This window comes from Cucumis melo, chromosome 2 (genome assembly GCF_025177605.1).
Source record: "Cucumis melo cultivar AY chromosome 2, USDA_Cmelo_AY_1.0, whole genome shotgun sequence".
NCBI classification, from domain to species: domain Eukaryota; kingdom Viridiplantae; phylum Streptophyta; class Magnoliopsida; order Cucurbitales; family Cucurbitaceae; genus Cucumis; species Cucumis melo.
The window spans coordinates 26,079,121-26,097,241 of NC_066858.1; the positions used below are offsets into that span (position 1 = coordinate 26,079,121).

Consider the following 18,121-nt stretch of genomic DNA (forward strand, 5'->3'; position numbering starts at 1 on the left):
TGCCCCATTAACTCAGCAGTTAAAGAAGGGAGGATTTCATTGGAATGAGGAAGCCACTCTAGCTTTCGAACGGCTGAAATCTGCAATGATAACACTGCCGGTATTAGCTTTACCCGATTTTTCTAAGCAATTTGAAATAGAAGCTGATGCTTCGGGGTATGGGGTTGGAGCTGTTCTGGTCCAAAACAGAAGACCAATAGCATTTTACAGTCATACATTAGCATTGAGGGATCGAGCCCGACCAGTGTATGAAAGGGAGCTCATGGCTGTTGTATTGGCGGTTCAAAGATGGCGGCCCTATTTGTTGATAGGGAAATTCAAGGTGAAAACAGATCAGAAAGCACTTAAATTTTTACTTGATCAGAGAATTATACAGCCACAGTACCAAAAATGGATAGCTAAACTTTTAGGCTATTCATTTGAAGTAGTTTACAAACCGGGAGTTGATAATGGAGCAGCAGATGCTTTATCCAGAAAACCTGATGAGGTGCAACTGTTTGGACTGTCTATTCCAATTACTGTTGTCTTAGATGTAATCAAAAAGGAGGTGTTTCAAGATCCAAAATATGAGAAGATTATAAAGTAGATTGAGCAAGGGGAGGAATTGACTGAGAATAACTACTCAATGCAGAGAGGCTTGCTGATGTATAAGAACCGACTGGTAATTTTAAAACAATCTTCTTTAATACCAGTAATTCTAGATACTTTCCATAATTCTGCAGTTGGGGGTCATTTTGGTTTTTTAAGAACTTATAAAAGAGTAGCAGCTGAATTGTATTGGGAGGTAATGAAGGCTGATATTAAAAAACACTGTGAAAAGTGTTTAATATGTCAAAGGAGTAAGTCTTTGGCTCTGTCACCAGCTGGTTTGTTACTTCCATTGGAAATTCCTCAAGCTATATGGAGTGATATTTCAATGGATTTTGTGGAAGGTCTACCAAAATCAAGTGGATTTGAAGTAATTTTGGTTGTGGTAGACAGATTAAGTAAATATGGACATTTTCTGCCCCTGAAACATCCGTATACCGCTAAATCAGTGGCTGAGTTATTCGTTAAGGAGGTAGTAAGATTGCACGGATTTCCGCTATCCATTGTTTCGGATAGAGACAAGATTTTTCTTAGCCAATTCTGGTCTGAAACGTTTCGTTTATCAGGCACAAAATTGAATAAGAGCACCGCTTATCATCCTCAATCGGATGGCCAAACTGAGGTTGTCAACAGAGGAGTAGAAACTTATTTGAGGTGCTTTTGTAATGAAAAACCTAAAGAATGGTCTAAATGGCTGCCTTGGACAGAATACTGGTACAATACTACCTTTCAGCGCTCCATTGGAATGACTCCATTTCAGGTAGTTTATGGTAGACAGCCTCCTACAATTTTGTCTTATGGAAGTTCACTGTTTAAGAATTCTACTGTTGAAGAAATGTTGCAAGAAAGAGATCTTGTTCTGGTCTCTTTGCGTGAGCATTTACGGTTGGCACAAGAACAAATGAAGCTGTATGCAGATCGTAAAACAAGAGCTGTAGAATATTCTGTGGGAGAATATGTGTTCTTACGTATTCATCCCTATCGCCAGCTGACAGTGCGTAGTAGGCGAAATGAAAAACTTGCTCCTCGTTTCTTTGGACCATATAAAATTGTAGAGAGGATTGGGCCAGTAGCTTATCGGTTACAGCTGCCAGAAAGTTCTAAAATTCATCCCGTATTTCATGTGTCACAGTTGAGGAAAATGGTGGGACAACATGAGGATTCTCAACCAACTATTCAGTTTGTTGATGAGAATTATGTGTGGAAATCTGATCTGGAAGAAGCTATTGAATATCGTAAGACAGTGGCTGGACAGTGGGAAGTCTTAGTGTGTTGGAAAGGGTTACCTAAGCATGAAGCTTCTTGGGAATCTTATGATGAGATGCAGATTAAGTACCCAGCTTTTCACCTTGAGGACAAGGTGAATTTAAAAGGGGGAAGTATTGTTAAACCTCTTATTAAGCATGTGTATAGTAGAAGGAAGAAATAGATTTTTGGTTAATAATTAGCACGTGGGATTTAAATAGGTTAGTGGCGGGAAATTAGTTTAGTGACAGTTGTCTTTTTGGGCGGGAACATTGTATAAAAGACAGTTGTCTTTTGGCTGGAGGGTTATGTCATGTTTTGTGAAATTAGACAACATGTTCTGAATTCTTCTGGTAGAGAGAAGAACAGAATTTATCTTGTAACCTAGGATTGTAATTCCTACAATTCTATAGATTGTTCAGAAAGTAAATCAATAAAGAAAGAATTTACCAATTTGTTTGGAGTTCCAACATAAGTCTTACATTAGGGAAGGGTAAAATAGAAAGAAGAAAAATAAGTGTTTCAGTTTCTTTATTCTCTTCTTTAAGAGTCAATATACTCTTAAAGCTCCTCTTTATTTCTTATTTTAATGGACATTATATGAACTTCTATCTACTCGTTTGACCTACCCCTACAATTAGGGCTGTGTTTGTCCTAATTTTTGCTCATGTTTTAACATGAACAGTACTGTGTTGGGTTGCAAAGGATTCAATTTTGCTTGGTTATTATGCAAAACCAGTCCTGAACCGATCATTTTAAGGAATAAAACATGAAACCAAGCTGAATCAATTAGTGTAGTAAAACCACTGCTGATCAAACCGTAAGACATGTGGTTCCCTCGGTTCAATGTTTGGTCAACCAATAATCAGGGAGAGCGCAGGTAACAAACTGGTTTGAGTTGCAGAAAAAATTCAGTACAAAAGTATCAATCCATAAACAAAGGTCGAAGAAGAACAGGATAGAAGTAATAATCAAATTTTGATATATTTATATTTAATTAACTTTGTATCGTGGTGTCGTATGTGTACCGTGGAGCAAAGTCAAATTGTCAATGCACTAGGTAGTTGCGGGTAGTGGGCCAGAGGGGGTGTTTGGGGTAAGGAGTGAGTTATTGCAGTCCTAGGTTATTATAGTTGAGTTATAATAGTTTGTGCTGGGTGTAGATTATTTTAGTTTGTGTTATAATAGTATATGTTTGTGCCGTAGATTATTTTAGTTTGAGAAGAAAATAGTAAACACTGTAGCAAATAATAAAAGAATAATGAATGTTAAATAGTAAAAACTATAGCAAATTGAGAGTTTTGAAACAGTGTTTACTGTAACTAATTGAAGATTTTTAAATAGTATTTGTTGTAGCTAGAGGTGATTACTATAGTCTTGCATAATAATCCCTCCAAACAGCCCCTTAAGAAAAAATTGAATCGGACCGCTTGGTTGTTTCATCCGCTCACCACCTCTGATGTAAAAAGAATAGGGGTTAATTGAGTAATTAGTTAATATTCTAGATTAATTCTCTGGTTACCCACTTAATAAAACTCTATATATGTGTGTGTGTCTTCTCCTCTTGTATAAAGCAAATTATACATTCTAATTAAAGATTCTCAATCTTGATTCTGGAGGATTACTGCCTAAGGTTATTTAGGCTACGTAAACCTCTCTAACCGAAGCTAGCCATGTTTCGTTGGCTTCCATGCATCTCATTTGCAAGAGTTCGAGAATGGATTGGTTTCATATATGGAAGAAAAACAATGGAACCACGGTTGAAAATTTTTCAAATAGAAAATCTTGAAGATAAAATTTAAGAAAGATTGAGGCTCATTCAAGTTGGTGGGATTGCCTTCTTGTACAAGCACGGGGTTAAGCAGGAAGTGTAAAACTCGAATTAGATCTTGGAAATAATAGGCAAAAATAGATGCTAATCATCAGCTTTTTTTCCTTTCCCTCCTCCCTCTTTGATAAAATGGAACTACCTCAATCACGTTTGAGAACTCCCCTTATCCTAGGTGAACCCCCTCAACAATAATAAGAATAATCCCGATTAGACATTTAGTTAACAACCCCAAGAAAGCTAAACAGATCTAGCTTGGAAAGATTGATCAAAGATCAAGAAGAAAGGAGAACTTGTTCCTAATTTCAAGATTTCGAACTCTTCACAATCTAATTGATCAAACTAGATTGAAAGTCCTAAGCATGCATTCTAACACAAGAATACAAAAGAAAGCATAAAGCTTGAGAGAAAACACTCTATGGGAAAATGTCATTCAAATTCAAGTTGTGTTTCAAATGTGGAAACTACAACCTATTTATACTAGTTTCAAATGTGATACGAAAGGACACAACATTTAATTTTATGCCCTTTCAACTACTCTAATAAATGAAAGTACATTCCATTAAATAGGTACATATTAAAGATGTGAATGAACCTAAAATGCATTAAAAATGTGAATGAATCTAGAAATGTATTAAAGATGTGAATGAATCTTAATTTCTAGATTCATTATGACCCTTGAGTGTCCAAGTGACTCTTGAAGTTCCAACTCTTTATTGAAGACCGAAAATCTAGCTTGTAAACAAACATTTAATCCATCTTGAAGTCTTTTAGCTCTAGCTTTTGTCATTGAGCCTTGAGTCATGATGATTGACTCTTGATTGATTTGACTTTGAATGTTCTCCCATGAATTTCCAGCATGTGTTTCATTTTCCTCTTCACTGTTCAACATCTCCTCCCTCCTCCCTCCTCCCTCCTCCCTCCTCCTCTTCTCTTCCTATTGATTAGAAGGATCCAGCAGCCTCATCCCATTTGAATCATAAAAAGCTTGTGTCAGCACCTTTCCTAAATCTAGAAAGTCGAGCCATTATTTTGCCCCGTGGGCTTTCGATTTTGTTTTGTAAGGAGGAAGGAATTTTTTCTCTTTTGAATTTCAGATTCAATTGAGGTGACTATGGGGCCGGTAAGCTCTCTCAAATGAACTAAGGCCTAAGCTTTCACATGAAGATGTTGATTTGGAAAATAGTTTCAAGTGAAGTAAAATCCAATGAAGAAATCAATATTCTAATTGTCGAGGCAAAAATCAATTAATCGACCAAGAACGACACACCAATTGCATTGGAAATCGATTACCACAGCATTAAAGAACTTAAAGCAATTGAAGAAAATGAAATTCTTGAAGAGTTCTCTTTAGAAACTAATTCTTGTGTGATTAATCCTATGAATACAGTTTCGAAGGAGCTTGAAGGAAACATCTTTTTTCGAGTTCACGGCCGATGATGAGGTTCATCTTTTGGTGGCAATATTTGACTTTATTGTCTCGAATTTATCCCTTTAATCATAATATTTTTGTTCAAAATGTAGGTGGTTGGTTTTGGTCAATGCTCTGTTCAAGTTTATTTCATTTCTTGCTTCACAATTTTTTTTCACATTTTTTTTTTAAAACTCAAGGACGAGTTTTCTTTTTGGAGGGGTAGAATGTAAGAAGAATAGGGGTTAATTGTGTAATTAATTAATATTCTAGACTAATTCCCATGTTATTAACACTTGTAACAAAACTCTATAAGTAGGAGTCTCTTCTTGTATGGAGCACATTATCCACTCTTATAAAAGATTCATAATCTTGATTCTTAGAGGATTACTCCCAGTGGTTACTTAGGCTATATCCACGTCTCAAATCGAAGCTGACGCGTGTTTCTAGTAAAAATCTTGATTCTAGATTAATTCCAATGTTACCCACATTTTCAGTTCCGAGAAGAGGGTTGATCTCTTGGCTGGAAATTTCAAAATGAGCTTTATTGTTTTCCAAGATCATATCTGGCATTTGCTCATCAGAAAGAATGTGCAAAGTATTGACTACTGGACTGTCTTCAATCTGCCATTTGCCCCTGGGACTAATGTGAGGGTCTTATGGACCTTTATAGAACATGCATGGGGCAGCCATAGAAAAAGCTACCGTTTTCATCTTTGACTCGAGCCACAACTAGAAGTTCCTCTTTGTTCCTCATTCTAATGAAGACAGTATATCAGCAATCTGTCTACTTATTTAGTATAGTTTAGCCTTGTGATGGTCCATGTATACCTTTCAATTTTCACAATTGCCATCCGCGTAAAATTTTAGATGCATTGAAATAGAAATGGTCGATTGCGTGTATGCTTGTTGGTTGTAATAAAGTGACTTTGTCAATGTAATTTTAACATTAGATAAGTTTTAAAGAAGAATGTTCTTTTTCTTTTAATTTACGATAAACATTTTATCTGTCAAATGTCTGTTGTGTTCTTAAACAGATAAGTGATGATGAAGACTCAAACATCAGCAGTATCTTTGAAGAAGCTTCTGATTTTGTTGACGGCGTTGAGGGAAAGGGTGGGAAGGTCCTAGTTCATTGTTTTGAAGGGAAAAGCAGGAGTGCCACATTGGTTCTTGCTTACTTGATGCTCAGAAAGTAAGTTCAATTGCGATATATTTATTTGCTTAATTTAGCACCACCGCCCCATCCCATCACCGAATTCCAATTAGTGGGTACTAACGATATATATTACTATTCCACGGTTGCAGGAAATACACACTGTTAAAAGCATGGAATGCTTTGAAACGGGTTCACCGTCGAGCTCAGCCTAATGATGGGTTTGCTAAAACATTATTAGAATTAGATCGAAGGATACACGGAAAGGTTTCCATGGAGTGGCAATCACGAAAACCAACCATGAAAGTTTGCCCAATTTGTGGGAAAAATGCTGGACTGAGCAGTAGCTCACTGAAGCTACATCTGCAGAAATCACACAAGAAGTTATCATCTGGGAGCGTAGACAGCGCAATGACCATGGAAATACAGAAAGCATTGACAGCTCTAAGAATCAGTCGTGGAGGAAGTGTTAGCCCAACCCAGAGGCAATCTCTTCTCATCTTGGATGAATAGGCAATATGCTATTAATGCACTTATTTTACTCTTCACTACAGCACCAACTGTTACAATGTTTGGCCAATTCTACTCACTTGGTGGTTGACTTGTTTTTGTTTACTTCCAACTTACACACTTGGTAGATGACTTGTTTTTTTTTTTTTTTTTACTTCCAACTTATACTCCATTCTGTCTCTAAATTTAAGTGATTTACAGGATAATACTCAGATTTTTATGGTGTCAAATATTACTGACCGAAATAATATTTAAACCAGTTCAAACAAAATTTTCATTGTAGATTCTTTTGTTTTCTTCTGAATATTCCAGCTAGAGTGAACAGGAGCAATAAACATAAATCAGCTATACAACCAAATCGACAATTGGCAAGGATCCACCGACAAAGCAAATTACAATACATTAATTCTCGAGTGTACAGCCTACTAATTTAAATAAGATGAAGTTGGAAATACATTTTATGAGCTAGTAAGAATGTTATCTCTACGTAATAAAATGGAGTAGTTTACACGGGGATGGCATCTGGCAAGGATTCGGGAGCACCACTGCTGCCGTTGAGTACTGTAACGTTTCCATCCGAATCAACATCCACGATGACCGAGTCACCCTCCTTGATCTCCCTTGCCAGCATCTTTTCTGCCATGCTGTCCTCCAAAAGTCTCATTATTGCCCTTCTCAAAGGTCTCGCACCGTAGCTTGGGTTATATCCTTCCTCCACTACCCTATCTCTAAATCTCTCTGTCACTTGAAGGTCAATTTCTTTCGCTTTTAACCTATCAAACACCTCCTTTAGCATTATATCCGCAATCTCCTTCACTTCCAATTTTGTGAGCTGACGGAAGACAATCATCTCATCCAACCTATTCAAGAACTCCGGCCTGAAGTATTGTTTCAGTTCCTCTGTCACCAAGCTCTTGATTCGGTTATAACTACTATCCTTCTCGTCATAATCAAGGTCGAACCCTATTCTCCGACCTCCCTTCTCTATAACACTGCTTCCCACATTTGATGTCATTATCAGAAGTGTATTTTTGAAGTCTACAGTCCTGCCCTTGCTATCTGTCAATCTTCCATCCTCTAAAATTTGAAGCATCATGTTGAATACATCAGGATGAGCCTTCTCGATCTCATCAAAGAGCACTACTGTGTATGGACGACGTCGAACAGCCTCTGTCAATTGACCACCTTCCGTGTAACCAACATAACCAGGAGGGGAACCAATGAGCTTGGAAACTGTATGCCTTTCCATAAATTCACTCATATCAAGGCGAATCATTGCTTCTTCAGACCCAAAATAGTATGCAGCCAATGCTTTCGCTAACTCAGATTTACCAACACCAGTTGGACCAGAAAATATAAAGCTAGCAATTGGACGATTGGGATTCTTCAAACCAACACGAGCTCGGCGTATGGCACGACTGATGGCTTTAACTGCTTCATCTTGACCAATAACCCTCTTATGGAGGGTCTCTTCCATTTTGAGGAGGCGATCAGATTCGTCGGTAGATACTTTCTCAACAGGAATGCCAGTCCAGGAGGAAACAATATGCTGAATATCAACTTCAGTCACAACAGGGCCTACATCTCCTGCCTCGCTTTCAGCCTTGCTCATCTCCTTGCCCTTATCTACTAGAGCAGAGATCTTAGTCTTAAGTTCCATTTCTCTATCACGCAATTCCCCAGCCTGTTTTAAGTTCACTTAGTTTCATTTGCTAGAGCTGTATCAACTAATGAAATGGCATGACAAGACTAAAAATTTAACCATCATGCAGTTCCAGTCTTTCAGCAAACTAACCCAAATGTTGAAACAATAAATAATTTACCTTCTCAAAGTCTTGACTGCGAACTGCTTCATTCTTCTCCTTTGTGATCTGCCTCAGCTCTTTCTCAAGCTCCCGTGCTTCCTCGGGTAGCTGTAAATAACATTAAAAAAGTAGAATAATCACGAAGAGGCAAAGAGAAGGGTGGTGAGGTTGCAAGGATGAGGAGAACATACTTGAGCATGACGAAGGCGAACTCGAGAACCTGCTTCATCAACCAAGTCAATTGCCTTATCAGGCAAGAATCGATCACTGAAATTTACAATTATCAGACAATACCCTCATACCAATTACGAAAAGCAAATATAATACAAACTAATTAGATCAGACAATAGAGATGAAAAGGCAGTCTATCAACTAAACAGGTCAACATAATCATAATGGAAAGACATGTCAAGGAAATAGTTGTGACACTCATCCTACTCTACAAATAGACTAAAATACGGACTTGAATATTATAAAATCTTTATCCAACCAAAACATCAGTCAATAATTAGGAGGTAGAACAAGTCAACGTTAAAACATCATAACATAATTTTCAAGGCATTATCTTTTATAAGGAAGGAATTACTGGGTACAAAAAGCCGATGGTGAAAGAAATGAGCCTTAACGAGGTAAGGTACATTATATAGAAAACCCTCGTAGTTTAAAGAATGCTACCTGATGAAAATTTAGAACTTAACAAGCATTGTGATACTGGTTTGATTTTGTTGGATTGGAATCCATCTGTATTAAGTTCTTGGACTTCATTATTTTTCAACATTCTTATTCCTTCATTTTCCTCAATAAACACTCACTTTCTTCTTTCTCTCTTCTTTTTTTTTTTTTTTTTCCAAAGGATATTACACACTTTTCATGAAGAGAACGAAAAGAGACTAATACTAATGAAAAGAGACTAATACTCCAAAATACAAATGTAAACAAAGAATGAAAAAAGAATAGAACAAATCCACACAACAATTACAGAAGAAACATAGGGAACAAATAAGAGAACGATAAATGATCAATAAGGAACAATAGAATTCTCCAATTAATATCTTAAACAGACAACCCCTTGAATCCTTTGGTAACAGAACACCAAGAGGAAGACTTCAAAGAGCTGATTCAAAATTTGCAAAAGCTTCCCCTAAAAAATAGGTTGATTTCTTTCCGTCAATAATTTAAAGACAATGGATTTAACTGAGACTGTAGAACAAAAGCTTCTAGGTTCTAGGCCACAAAGAATCTGCCTAACATTATCACAATTTATCCGTGAGAACCCACCAGAGACCTATTAGGATCCTTCAAGAACACTTAAAAGAACAATTAAATATGAAATATATACTAAAAGATCATAGGAACAAGAAACAAAGTAACCCTAGCCTTTTCGAGAGGGCTAGACTCTCCCAAGGTTCCCTTACAAGGAAATCTTTCTACAGAATTCTTCCTCTCCCTAACTCCTCTCCCTACTATTTGTAACAAAAAGACCTAACTTACTAACTACTAATATGCCCCCACTAATAACCATCTTCATTTTCTACTAATAATCCACTATTTTCCTATCAGGGTCCTTAAAAAACCAAGGATGGAGAATAATTCGTGAGAACCCAACACCATCGAGAGTGAAACAATTAAAGAAAATCTGGTTGAGACAATTGCCCAACACAAAGGCATAAGATATTGCAAAGCTTTTTCTACAAAATTTCATAAGAATTGATGGTTTCTAGTCCCAAAAAAAGAAAACTTAACAAACATTTGGTGCGTACAAAGGGCAGGGGCGTAGTCAACGCAAGCTGATAACTTGCACTTACTAAGAATTTCTCGTTAAAGACCAACAATTGCAATGATCCATCCCCATCACGATGAAATTTCGAAGATTACCCGAGTATATCAGCTATATTACAAGGCTATAGACCCATTGAGTACATCAATGTGCCAATTTATAGCCCACAGGCCTGGGTAATCTTTGAAATTTCATCATGATAGGAATAGATCATTGCAATTGTTGGTCTTCAATGAGGGATTCTTAGTAAGCGCGAGTCATCAGCTTGCGTTGATTCGTCCCCGCCCTTTGTACACACCGCCCATTGCTTCTACCAATTGAATGGTTTAGTGAAGTGTTCAAATCGCGGCGACGTAGGAGGTTTGCTGTCCGCAACATCGCAAGAAGTCCACTGAACCTTATCATTAAGAGGAAGGAGAAGTTTTAACAAGGTTTTCATAGGTGAATCTGCAGAAAGATCATTGTCAATGCAACGAACGTGTTTAAAAACAAATTGTCCGTGTCAGGGGTAGGGGGAAGCATGCTCTTCGCCTGCCCTTTGAACCACTAAAGAAAACTGGTGTATGCAAGCTAACTGTTTTCCCCCTTTGTGATCTAAGTCCTTTAGATGGGTTCAAGAGAGAAGAAAGAAGAGGGGTAAAAAATTGCAACAGGTGGCTAAGCAGTCACCACCATCCTGATTCACACTGACCTCACTTTGAAAACCACGTCCCAGGGTCCCATAATGCTTCCCCCAAAACAAGAGATACGGGAAGGCATAGCTCCATGAGCACTCTATAAATTACTAAGCTCAGTGAACCGCACAGCCACAAAAGGAATTGAAAAAAATAAAAAACTTTGCTCCTTATCCTTAATTCCAAAAATTGATATTCGAACAGGACGTGTGGTTTTCTTCTTTGCACATGCAAAAGAATGAACCACATTACTGAAATTGTTGGTCAAGAAGATAAGTAATTAAGAAAATTTTCATTTTGATATTTCATCAGCACTATCACCCTTTTACAACAGAAAGTACTTCGAGATGAACCAACCAATAACATACCTGATGTACTGGTATGACAGCTGCGCAGCAGCTACTAATGCTTCGTCCGTGTAACGAAGTTTGTGGTGAATTTCATAGCGTTCCCTAAGGCCTTTCAAAATCTGTATGGTTTCATCCACAGATGGCTCCGGCACTTTGACTGGCTGAAATCTCCTTTCTAAGGCTGGGTCTTTCTCAATGTGCTTCCTGTATTCATCCAATGTCGTGGCTCCAATGCACTGTAAAAATAGGGAACCAGATAATCAGCTCTGAGAGTCAAGAAATAAGAGGTCCAACTCCAAATAAAACGTTCTAGGACTTGCATAGATTGAAAACAACTAGCCGACAATTCTTAGGAAACTCAAATACATAAAGATTTATAATCCTATATTTAGCAACTGTTGTGCTTCTTGTCATAATGGGTGTCCCTCTTTCTTTCTTTTTAACTTTTTAAGAAAATGATACAAAACTTTCCAATTAAGGAAATGAAAGAAACTAAAGCTCTGGGATATAAAAGAGTACAAGAAACAAACATAACAAAGACAAAGAAAAACAAGAATCTTAAACTAACAAGAAATTTAAGAGGACACAATTATAAAAAGAAAATAATAATGAAAGCAGGTCAATTGCAGTAGATAACTTGAATGATTTTTTAAAAATCTTTGAAGCTTCTTGGAGAGAAAACACTATGAAGAAGACTTGAACCGAGCCGAATCAAAAAGAAACAATAAGGTTGAGAAGAATGCTAAAAGATGCAGACTTTTTTTTTTTCATCCAAATCTCAGAAAGCAAGGCCTTGACCGCAGTAAGCATCAGTAAATAAGATTGTGAGTTCCAAATAGTTCGACAAAGAAGCTGGTGGGCATTCCACTTCCACGAGTCAGAGATCACCCATTAAAGATTAAAGGCATCGAAAAGCAAAAACCAACAATACTGAGAGAAAGCACATTCAAAGAGAATATGGATAAGAGATGCCCTTGCCATGTAACACAAAAGACAAACTGATGGCAAAATAAAACTGGGCGAAGAAGAATAGAGATAAGAACAAGGTCATTAGTGCTGAACTAAGATAGCGGACATGTACCCTTAATAGCACCAGACTCCAGTTCTTACATTCGTAGAATAGGCACTTTCAAAGCTCCTTACTATTTTCTTAGAAAGCTCCTCCTTGTGCATCTAGTTTGCAGCAGCTGAGAGCGAAAGAAAGTCAAGTTTTTCGGTGGTCCTTTGCATACAGATCCCAGAAGCTTAAATGTTAAAACTCATATCCAACTTCCAAGGAAAAATCAAAGCCAAGCACTTCTCCACTTGGATTACTGTTTTTGCGCATCGATATTTTTCGGCGTATATATAGAAGCTGAAATACTCAAGTTAAGACTTCCAAACAAAAATTGAAATAGACCTTCTCCCCTCAGGTTAATGATTTACTTTTCGAAGTTGAGTTTTTTCAACGGATCCTTGCATTGAAAAGTTTAAATACTAGATCTCTAAGAAAATTGATGTTGGTCTTTTCTCCCCTCAGGTTACCACTTTCGCTCTCCGAGTTGAGTATTTTCTGTGGTCCCATGCATACAGAAGCCTGAACACTCAAGATAGACTCCTAAAGAAGAATCAAAGTTGGGCTCGTCCCCTCAGGGTTACCATTTTCCTTTCCTCATGGAGAGAGCCATGATCATCATTTCATACACTGTCATTTTACCTCTACCAGTTGGTTTCCATTGATGTGCACTTCTGCTTCATCAATCACATTAAAGATTGGTTATCAATCACATTGAAGATTGGTTATTTGAAACTCTATCACATAGTGGTTGAAAGAAAACGTTAGAGATATTTAGAAGTGTGGCACTAGAGCTTTTTTTGTGGGCCACTTGGTTGTAAAGAAACCAGAGACTTTTTCACAATAAAGAGAAAACCATAGATATTTTTTGTGATATTGATATTGTTCAAACCACATTTCGGGGAGTCCTTCCAAATAACCGTTTGATAATTATACAATGTTAACCTAGAGAGGAAAGTATTCATGCAATATCTTTCTTTGGTGGGAATGTTTCTTATCACAAAATCAAAGAGAAAATAAATTAAATTATAGTATCTCAACGAAATGCGAAGGATTACCTGCAGTTCACCTCTTGCGAGGGCAGGTTTCAATATATTTGCTGCATCAATGGCTCCTTCTGCGGCCCCTGCTCCAATTAATGTGTGCACCTCATCAATAAAAAGGATAATCTCATCACTTTGTTTAATTTCCTCCATCAGTTTCTTTAATCTTTCCTCAAATTCTCCACGATATTTTGTGCCAGCAACAAGAAGGCCCATATCCAGGGTTATAACCTACACAACAGAAATTTTTTAACAAATACTTCAACAAGTTATTTCCAAACATAATGAAGAAAAATAGCTTACTGGTTCAAAAAAATGTTCAAACCAGGTTTAACAAACACAATTCAATCCGTCCAGCAGTCCCTTGATTTGTCTCAAGAGAACATTTGTCAGAGCTTGCTGACTTGTATCAAAAAAAAACATTTTCATTTCAAGTTAGGCCACCAAGATGGCCTATAGAACCTCTTGTATTGGCAAACAACAAAGAGATTAACCACCATTATGGTATTTGCACAATAGTTACATAAATCTAGATGTCCCAATCACAAACAAATGGAGGTCATGCACAAGTTCTCTCCAGTTTATCAGAATCTAGGATGAGTTTAGTGTTTACAAATGACCAAAGGATCCGTACAGTTTGTTAGAATCAAGTTAGTTTCCTAAATATGCATCCCTAAACAAAAGTTACCAAGTTACCAAAACCACAAGCTTAAAACAGTTCAATGACAAAATCAAACAGGAAAGTACATGGAAGAAATTACACAAATTCAAGTTCGTAGACATGATTTGCATTTTTCCCAGTTCCACTTAATGCATAATAATTACTATAGATATGATTCCACGTAGATCTTCCTCTTCCGTGTTTTCTTAGAAAAAGAAAAGACACTTTCAGTTGAAAAGGTGAACAAGTACAAAACTGTGGGAAGCTGAAGAAGCTCATTAAAAGGTGCTCCAATTAGGCACTAGTGAAGAAAAAAACAAAAGCAGAACCATGGGAAAAGAGAGAATACGCCAGTGGAGAGCTCACAGAATGAATCATATCACACACCCCAACCATTCTCCAGCATTATTATCAAAAAGTATTATAGTTCATTTCTTTCCAAATTTCCAAGAAAACACAGGGTTGGAAGCCAAAAAACCACTGCTTTATTAATTAGGACATCAGATTAAATGTTCAATGCACATTCTGTTATGGTTGAAAAAACGGACCCTGTTATGGTTGAAAAAGAACTCTAACCTTCTTTCCTTCAATTGTTTCAGGGACATCCCCATTAGCAATCCTTTGCGCTAGACCTTCTGCAATAGCAGTTTTCCCAACACCAGGCTCGCCAATGAGGCAAGGATTATTTTTTGTCCGCCGACCCAAAATCTGGGTTACACGTTCTATTTGCTGCTGCCTTCCAACAACAGGATCTAATTTACCCTGGAGAGGCAAGTAATTGACATTAGGATTTAGAACCCATGTTTCATTACGACAAACAACTCCTAATCAAAAGTCACTGTGGAATTAACCTCTTCAGCCAGCTTAGTTAAATTTGTGCCATACTCTTCCAGGGTTGGCATCTTGTTCCCACTGCTTCCTCCTCCAACACCAGCACCAACAGCCTCAGTGCTCTCACCAACCATTCGAATAACCTGTTCACTCAAATTATAGAACATTAAGTTAAAAATAAAGAGTTTACCTGGAGTAAGTAAACTAAATTAGTGTCAAAGTAAACTTCATGCCTGAGTGCGAATGTTACTAGGATCAGCACCTAGGTTCTCCAGAACACGAGCTGCAACACCCTCACCTTCACGAAGTAGTCCCAGAAGCAAGTGCTCTGACCCAATATAATTGTGGCCTAGAAGTGCAGTAAAAAAAGTTCCATGCAAGATTAGTAGTCAATACAATGTTAAGAAGTCTAACGGCATATATAAGACAGGAACCAACTAATGAAACATGGACCTAACTATCTATAGACACATCCTGAACTATTGACTATGAGCCAAAGAAAATTCTTCCAGTGCAAGAAAAAGTAGTAAAAAATAAAAATACAAATTAAAGAGTGAAATATTTAAAATTTCAAGCTAGAAGAAAAACTGAATACTTCAATGAAATGCTAGCCAAGTACTAAATCAGTTACATGGCTCAAATGAAGCTTTACATAGACACACACACTACTAACGCTGCGGCTATTACATGGAGAGACTGCGCTCCACATTAGAGCTCCAGGAGACAACAATAACTCTCTTATAAAGCATTCTAGACTTGAAGCCAAATCTTGAGTCTCCCACCAAAGACTCAAGCACTTGCTTGCCACACAGCTGGCCATGGGGTGTGAAGTTCGTGTTAAATGAAGAACCAAAATACAAACATGCATAACAACAATAAATAAATAAATAAGAAAATTGAAATTGACAACTATTCGGAGAGAAATCAAATTGGCATGCTGTCCTGTTTAGTTCCTTTTCTTTTTCTTTTTTTAACCCGAGGAGGCAGGAGGGGATGGGAAAGAGATGTTACCTAGTTGGCGAGCTTCCTCGAGAGAAAGTTCCAAAACACGCTTTGCACGAGGAGTGAATGGAATTTCTACAGCAACGAAGCCACTGCCCCTACCAATTATCTTCTCCACCTCCACGCGCGCATCTTTAAGATTAATTCCCATGGATTTAAGAACCTTAGCAGCGATACCAGTGCCTTCGCCAATAAGACCTAAAAGTATCTGCTCCGTGCCAACAAAATTGTGACCAAGCCGCCTCGCTTCCTCCTGGGCAAGCATGATGACTTTAATTGCCTTTTCTGTAAACCGCTCAAACATAGCCCTTGGAACACATCTGCTAGCCTTTCGTCGCCTCGAAGAGATTGTAATGGCCATCTTGGAATGAAAATCTTGGCCACTTCTCAACATGTTATCCAAAGAATTAAATCCTCTGAGTCCAGAGAAATTTCTTATTCTCAAGCCAGGTGAATGTGCGGTGGCCATCATTTTAACAGCCCGTTTTACACTTGCTGACCCCCTAGATGTAAGGCCATTCTTTCTCCCACCGACCAAACCAGGAATATTTGTCGACTGAACCAGAACTCTAGCCATGATATCCACAGCCTGTCAGCGTGTAAAGAAAAATATGTTAATGGAGAATCTCAAAGGAGGTGTTGCTGGTGCTGCTAACCAGAACATAATCCATTAAATTTGAAACTAAAAAAAAAATAAAAATAAACATAAAAATACTCGATTTTGACATTAAAGGGAACCAAAACATTAAAGAAACTGGAGATAAAGAGTGGACACGAACAGAATCTTAAAGGCTATAAAAGTGAGTAGAGTTTTATGAATTAGGGCTTCTAAAGGTTGTTGTGATAAGACATAGGGGCGGGTATATGATCTTATGAATCTATGAACGGAACCAGGATGGACGCAAGCAAGGGGAAACCCGGTTGCCATAAACTTAAATAAGTGGATTCAATGGGGAAGAAGCGAAAAAACAACACAATCGAGATAAAGGAAATGGTGAGGGGAAAGGGTAAAGGTTAAGAAATTTAAGTAAAAAGAAAGACAGCGCATAGGGAGAGGAGAGAGAAAAACCTTGATACTGATAAGGCGTTCGGTGGAAATGGAAGGGCGGAGAAGATGAGACTGAGAGGAAGGGCCTCTCCTCTTCTATTTGTTATTATTATGACGACGATGATGATGGTGATGATGATGGTGATGAGTAGTTTCTTTGATAAGTCGGCTTCCGCTCTAACATATATAAAATACAAAGATGTGGTGTGCCTATCTCGTGTCCACAAATATTACAAGTCATTTTTCAACACTCCACTCCATTTTTTCCAAATATTACAAATATCTCTTTTATATTTCTCTACCTATTAATTACCATTTTTCTTTTCAACTTCTACTTCAACATTAAATTTTAAAAAGATCTCTCCTAACGTATGATGTTGTGGTATTCAAATATTGATGTTTGTCCTTTCGAGGGTTGTAACATGTGTTAATGTTAAGAAAAAAAAAATCAAACATAAGCATTCTAACGACCTACACTTGAATGTATATTCATTCATACCTTCAACCAATGACTTTAGTCATCTAAATAGGATGGTACATATATATATGTAAGTTGTAATTATTGTGATGCTTATATGTATATAAAACCATTGGTCTTATTCATGATCAAAAGCAAGCTATTATGTGCATATAAGAGTAGAGGTTGTCATGCGTCGAATGGTCCGTTTGGTAAAAAAATGGTTGAACGCGTTGAGTGGTTCATGTTCAAGTCAATCACCGAGCAAATGGTATTAAACGAGGGTCTGTTATAGGGATGTCAATGATGAAGTACTCATCACAATGGTCCTTCCGTTGAGGAAGTTCAATATCCATGTGTTATGGTTAAGTAGTGGCTAATACGACTATTGTGTTGTTTAACATTACGTGAGACATTAAGACGCTTCTCAAAATAAGAAAGTCATTATTGTATGTAATTGTATTCCCAAATGTATTTCTAAATTTTTGTCACTCACTAAGCTATTAGCTTATGTTTTAAGTTTTCCCTCTCCAAGATAGCAAAGAAGTGTCATTAGGAGAGACAAGAGAAGGCGACTACTAAATACTTGATTGTCACATAGTGGTTAGCAGCTTAAGTTTTGTAATATTTTAAATTATAAGTTGTATGCTTGCGTTGTAGTAAGTTGTTAATATAAAATTA

General features: G+C 37.4%; 2 protein-coding genes across 20 annotated transcripts in view; one reads left to right on the forward strand and one right to left on the reverse strand.

Moving 5' to 3' along the window:
• LOC103502276 (dual specificity protein phosphatase PHS1) overlaps positions 1–6,827 on the forward strand; it is a 34,565-nt gene extending 27,738 nt beyond the window's left edge. For all 19 annotated transcript variants that reach the window (XM_008466147.3, XM_051081497.1, XM_051081499.1 and 16 more), the window contains 2 exons: positions 6,110–6,267; positions 6,381–6,827. In XM_008466147.3, the coding sequence (XP_008464369.2) occupies positions 6,110–6,267; positions 6,381–6,741 (519 nt within the window). In that variant the 3' untranslated portion in view covers positions 6,742–6,827. The remainder of the gene's footprint in view (positions 1–6,109; positions 6,268–6,380) is intronic.
• Positions 6,828–7,144: 317 nt separating this feature from the next.
• Positions 7,145–17,206, reverse strand: LOC103502278 (ATP-dependent Clp protease ATP-binding subunit ClpA homolog CD4B, chloroplastic). Its single transcript, XM_008466150.3, has 10 exons — positions 17,005–17,206; positions 15,945–16,524; positions 15,167–15,282; positions 14,954–15,076; positions 14,679–14,864; positions 13,457–13,672; positions 11,363–11,580; positions 8,735–8,810; positions 8,562–8,651; positions 7,145–8,422 (listed from the first exon to the last, which is right to left on the reverse strand). The coding sequence occupies exons 2-10, from the start codon at positions 16,510–16,512 to the stop codon at positions 7,244–7,246; spliced, it is 2,772 nt and encodes a 923-aa protein (XP_008464372.1). The 5' UTR covers positions 16,513–16,524; positions 17,005–17,206; the 3' UTR covers positions 7,145–7,243.
• Positions 17,207–18,121: the final 915 nt, after the last annotated feature.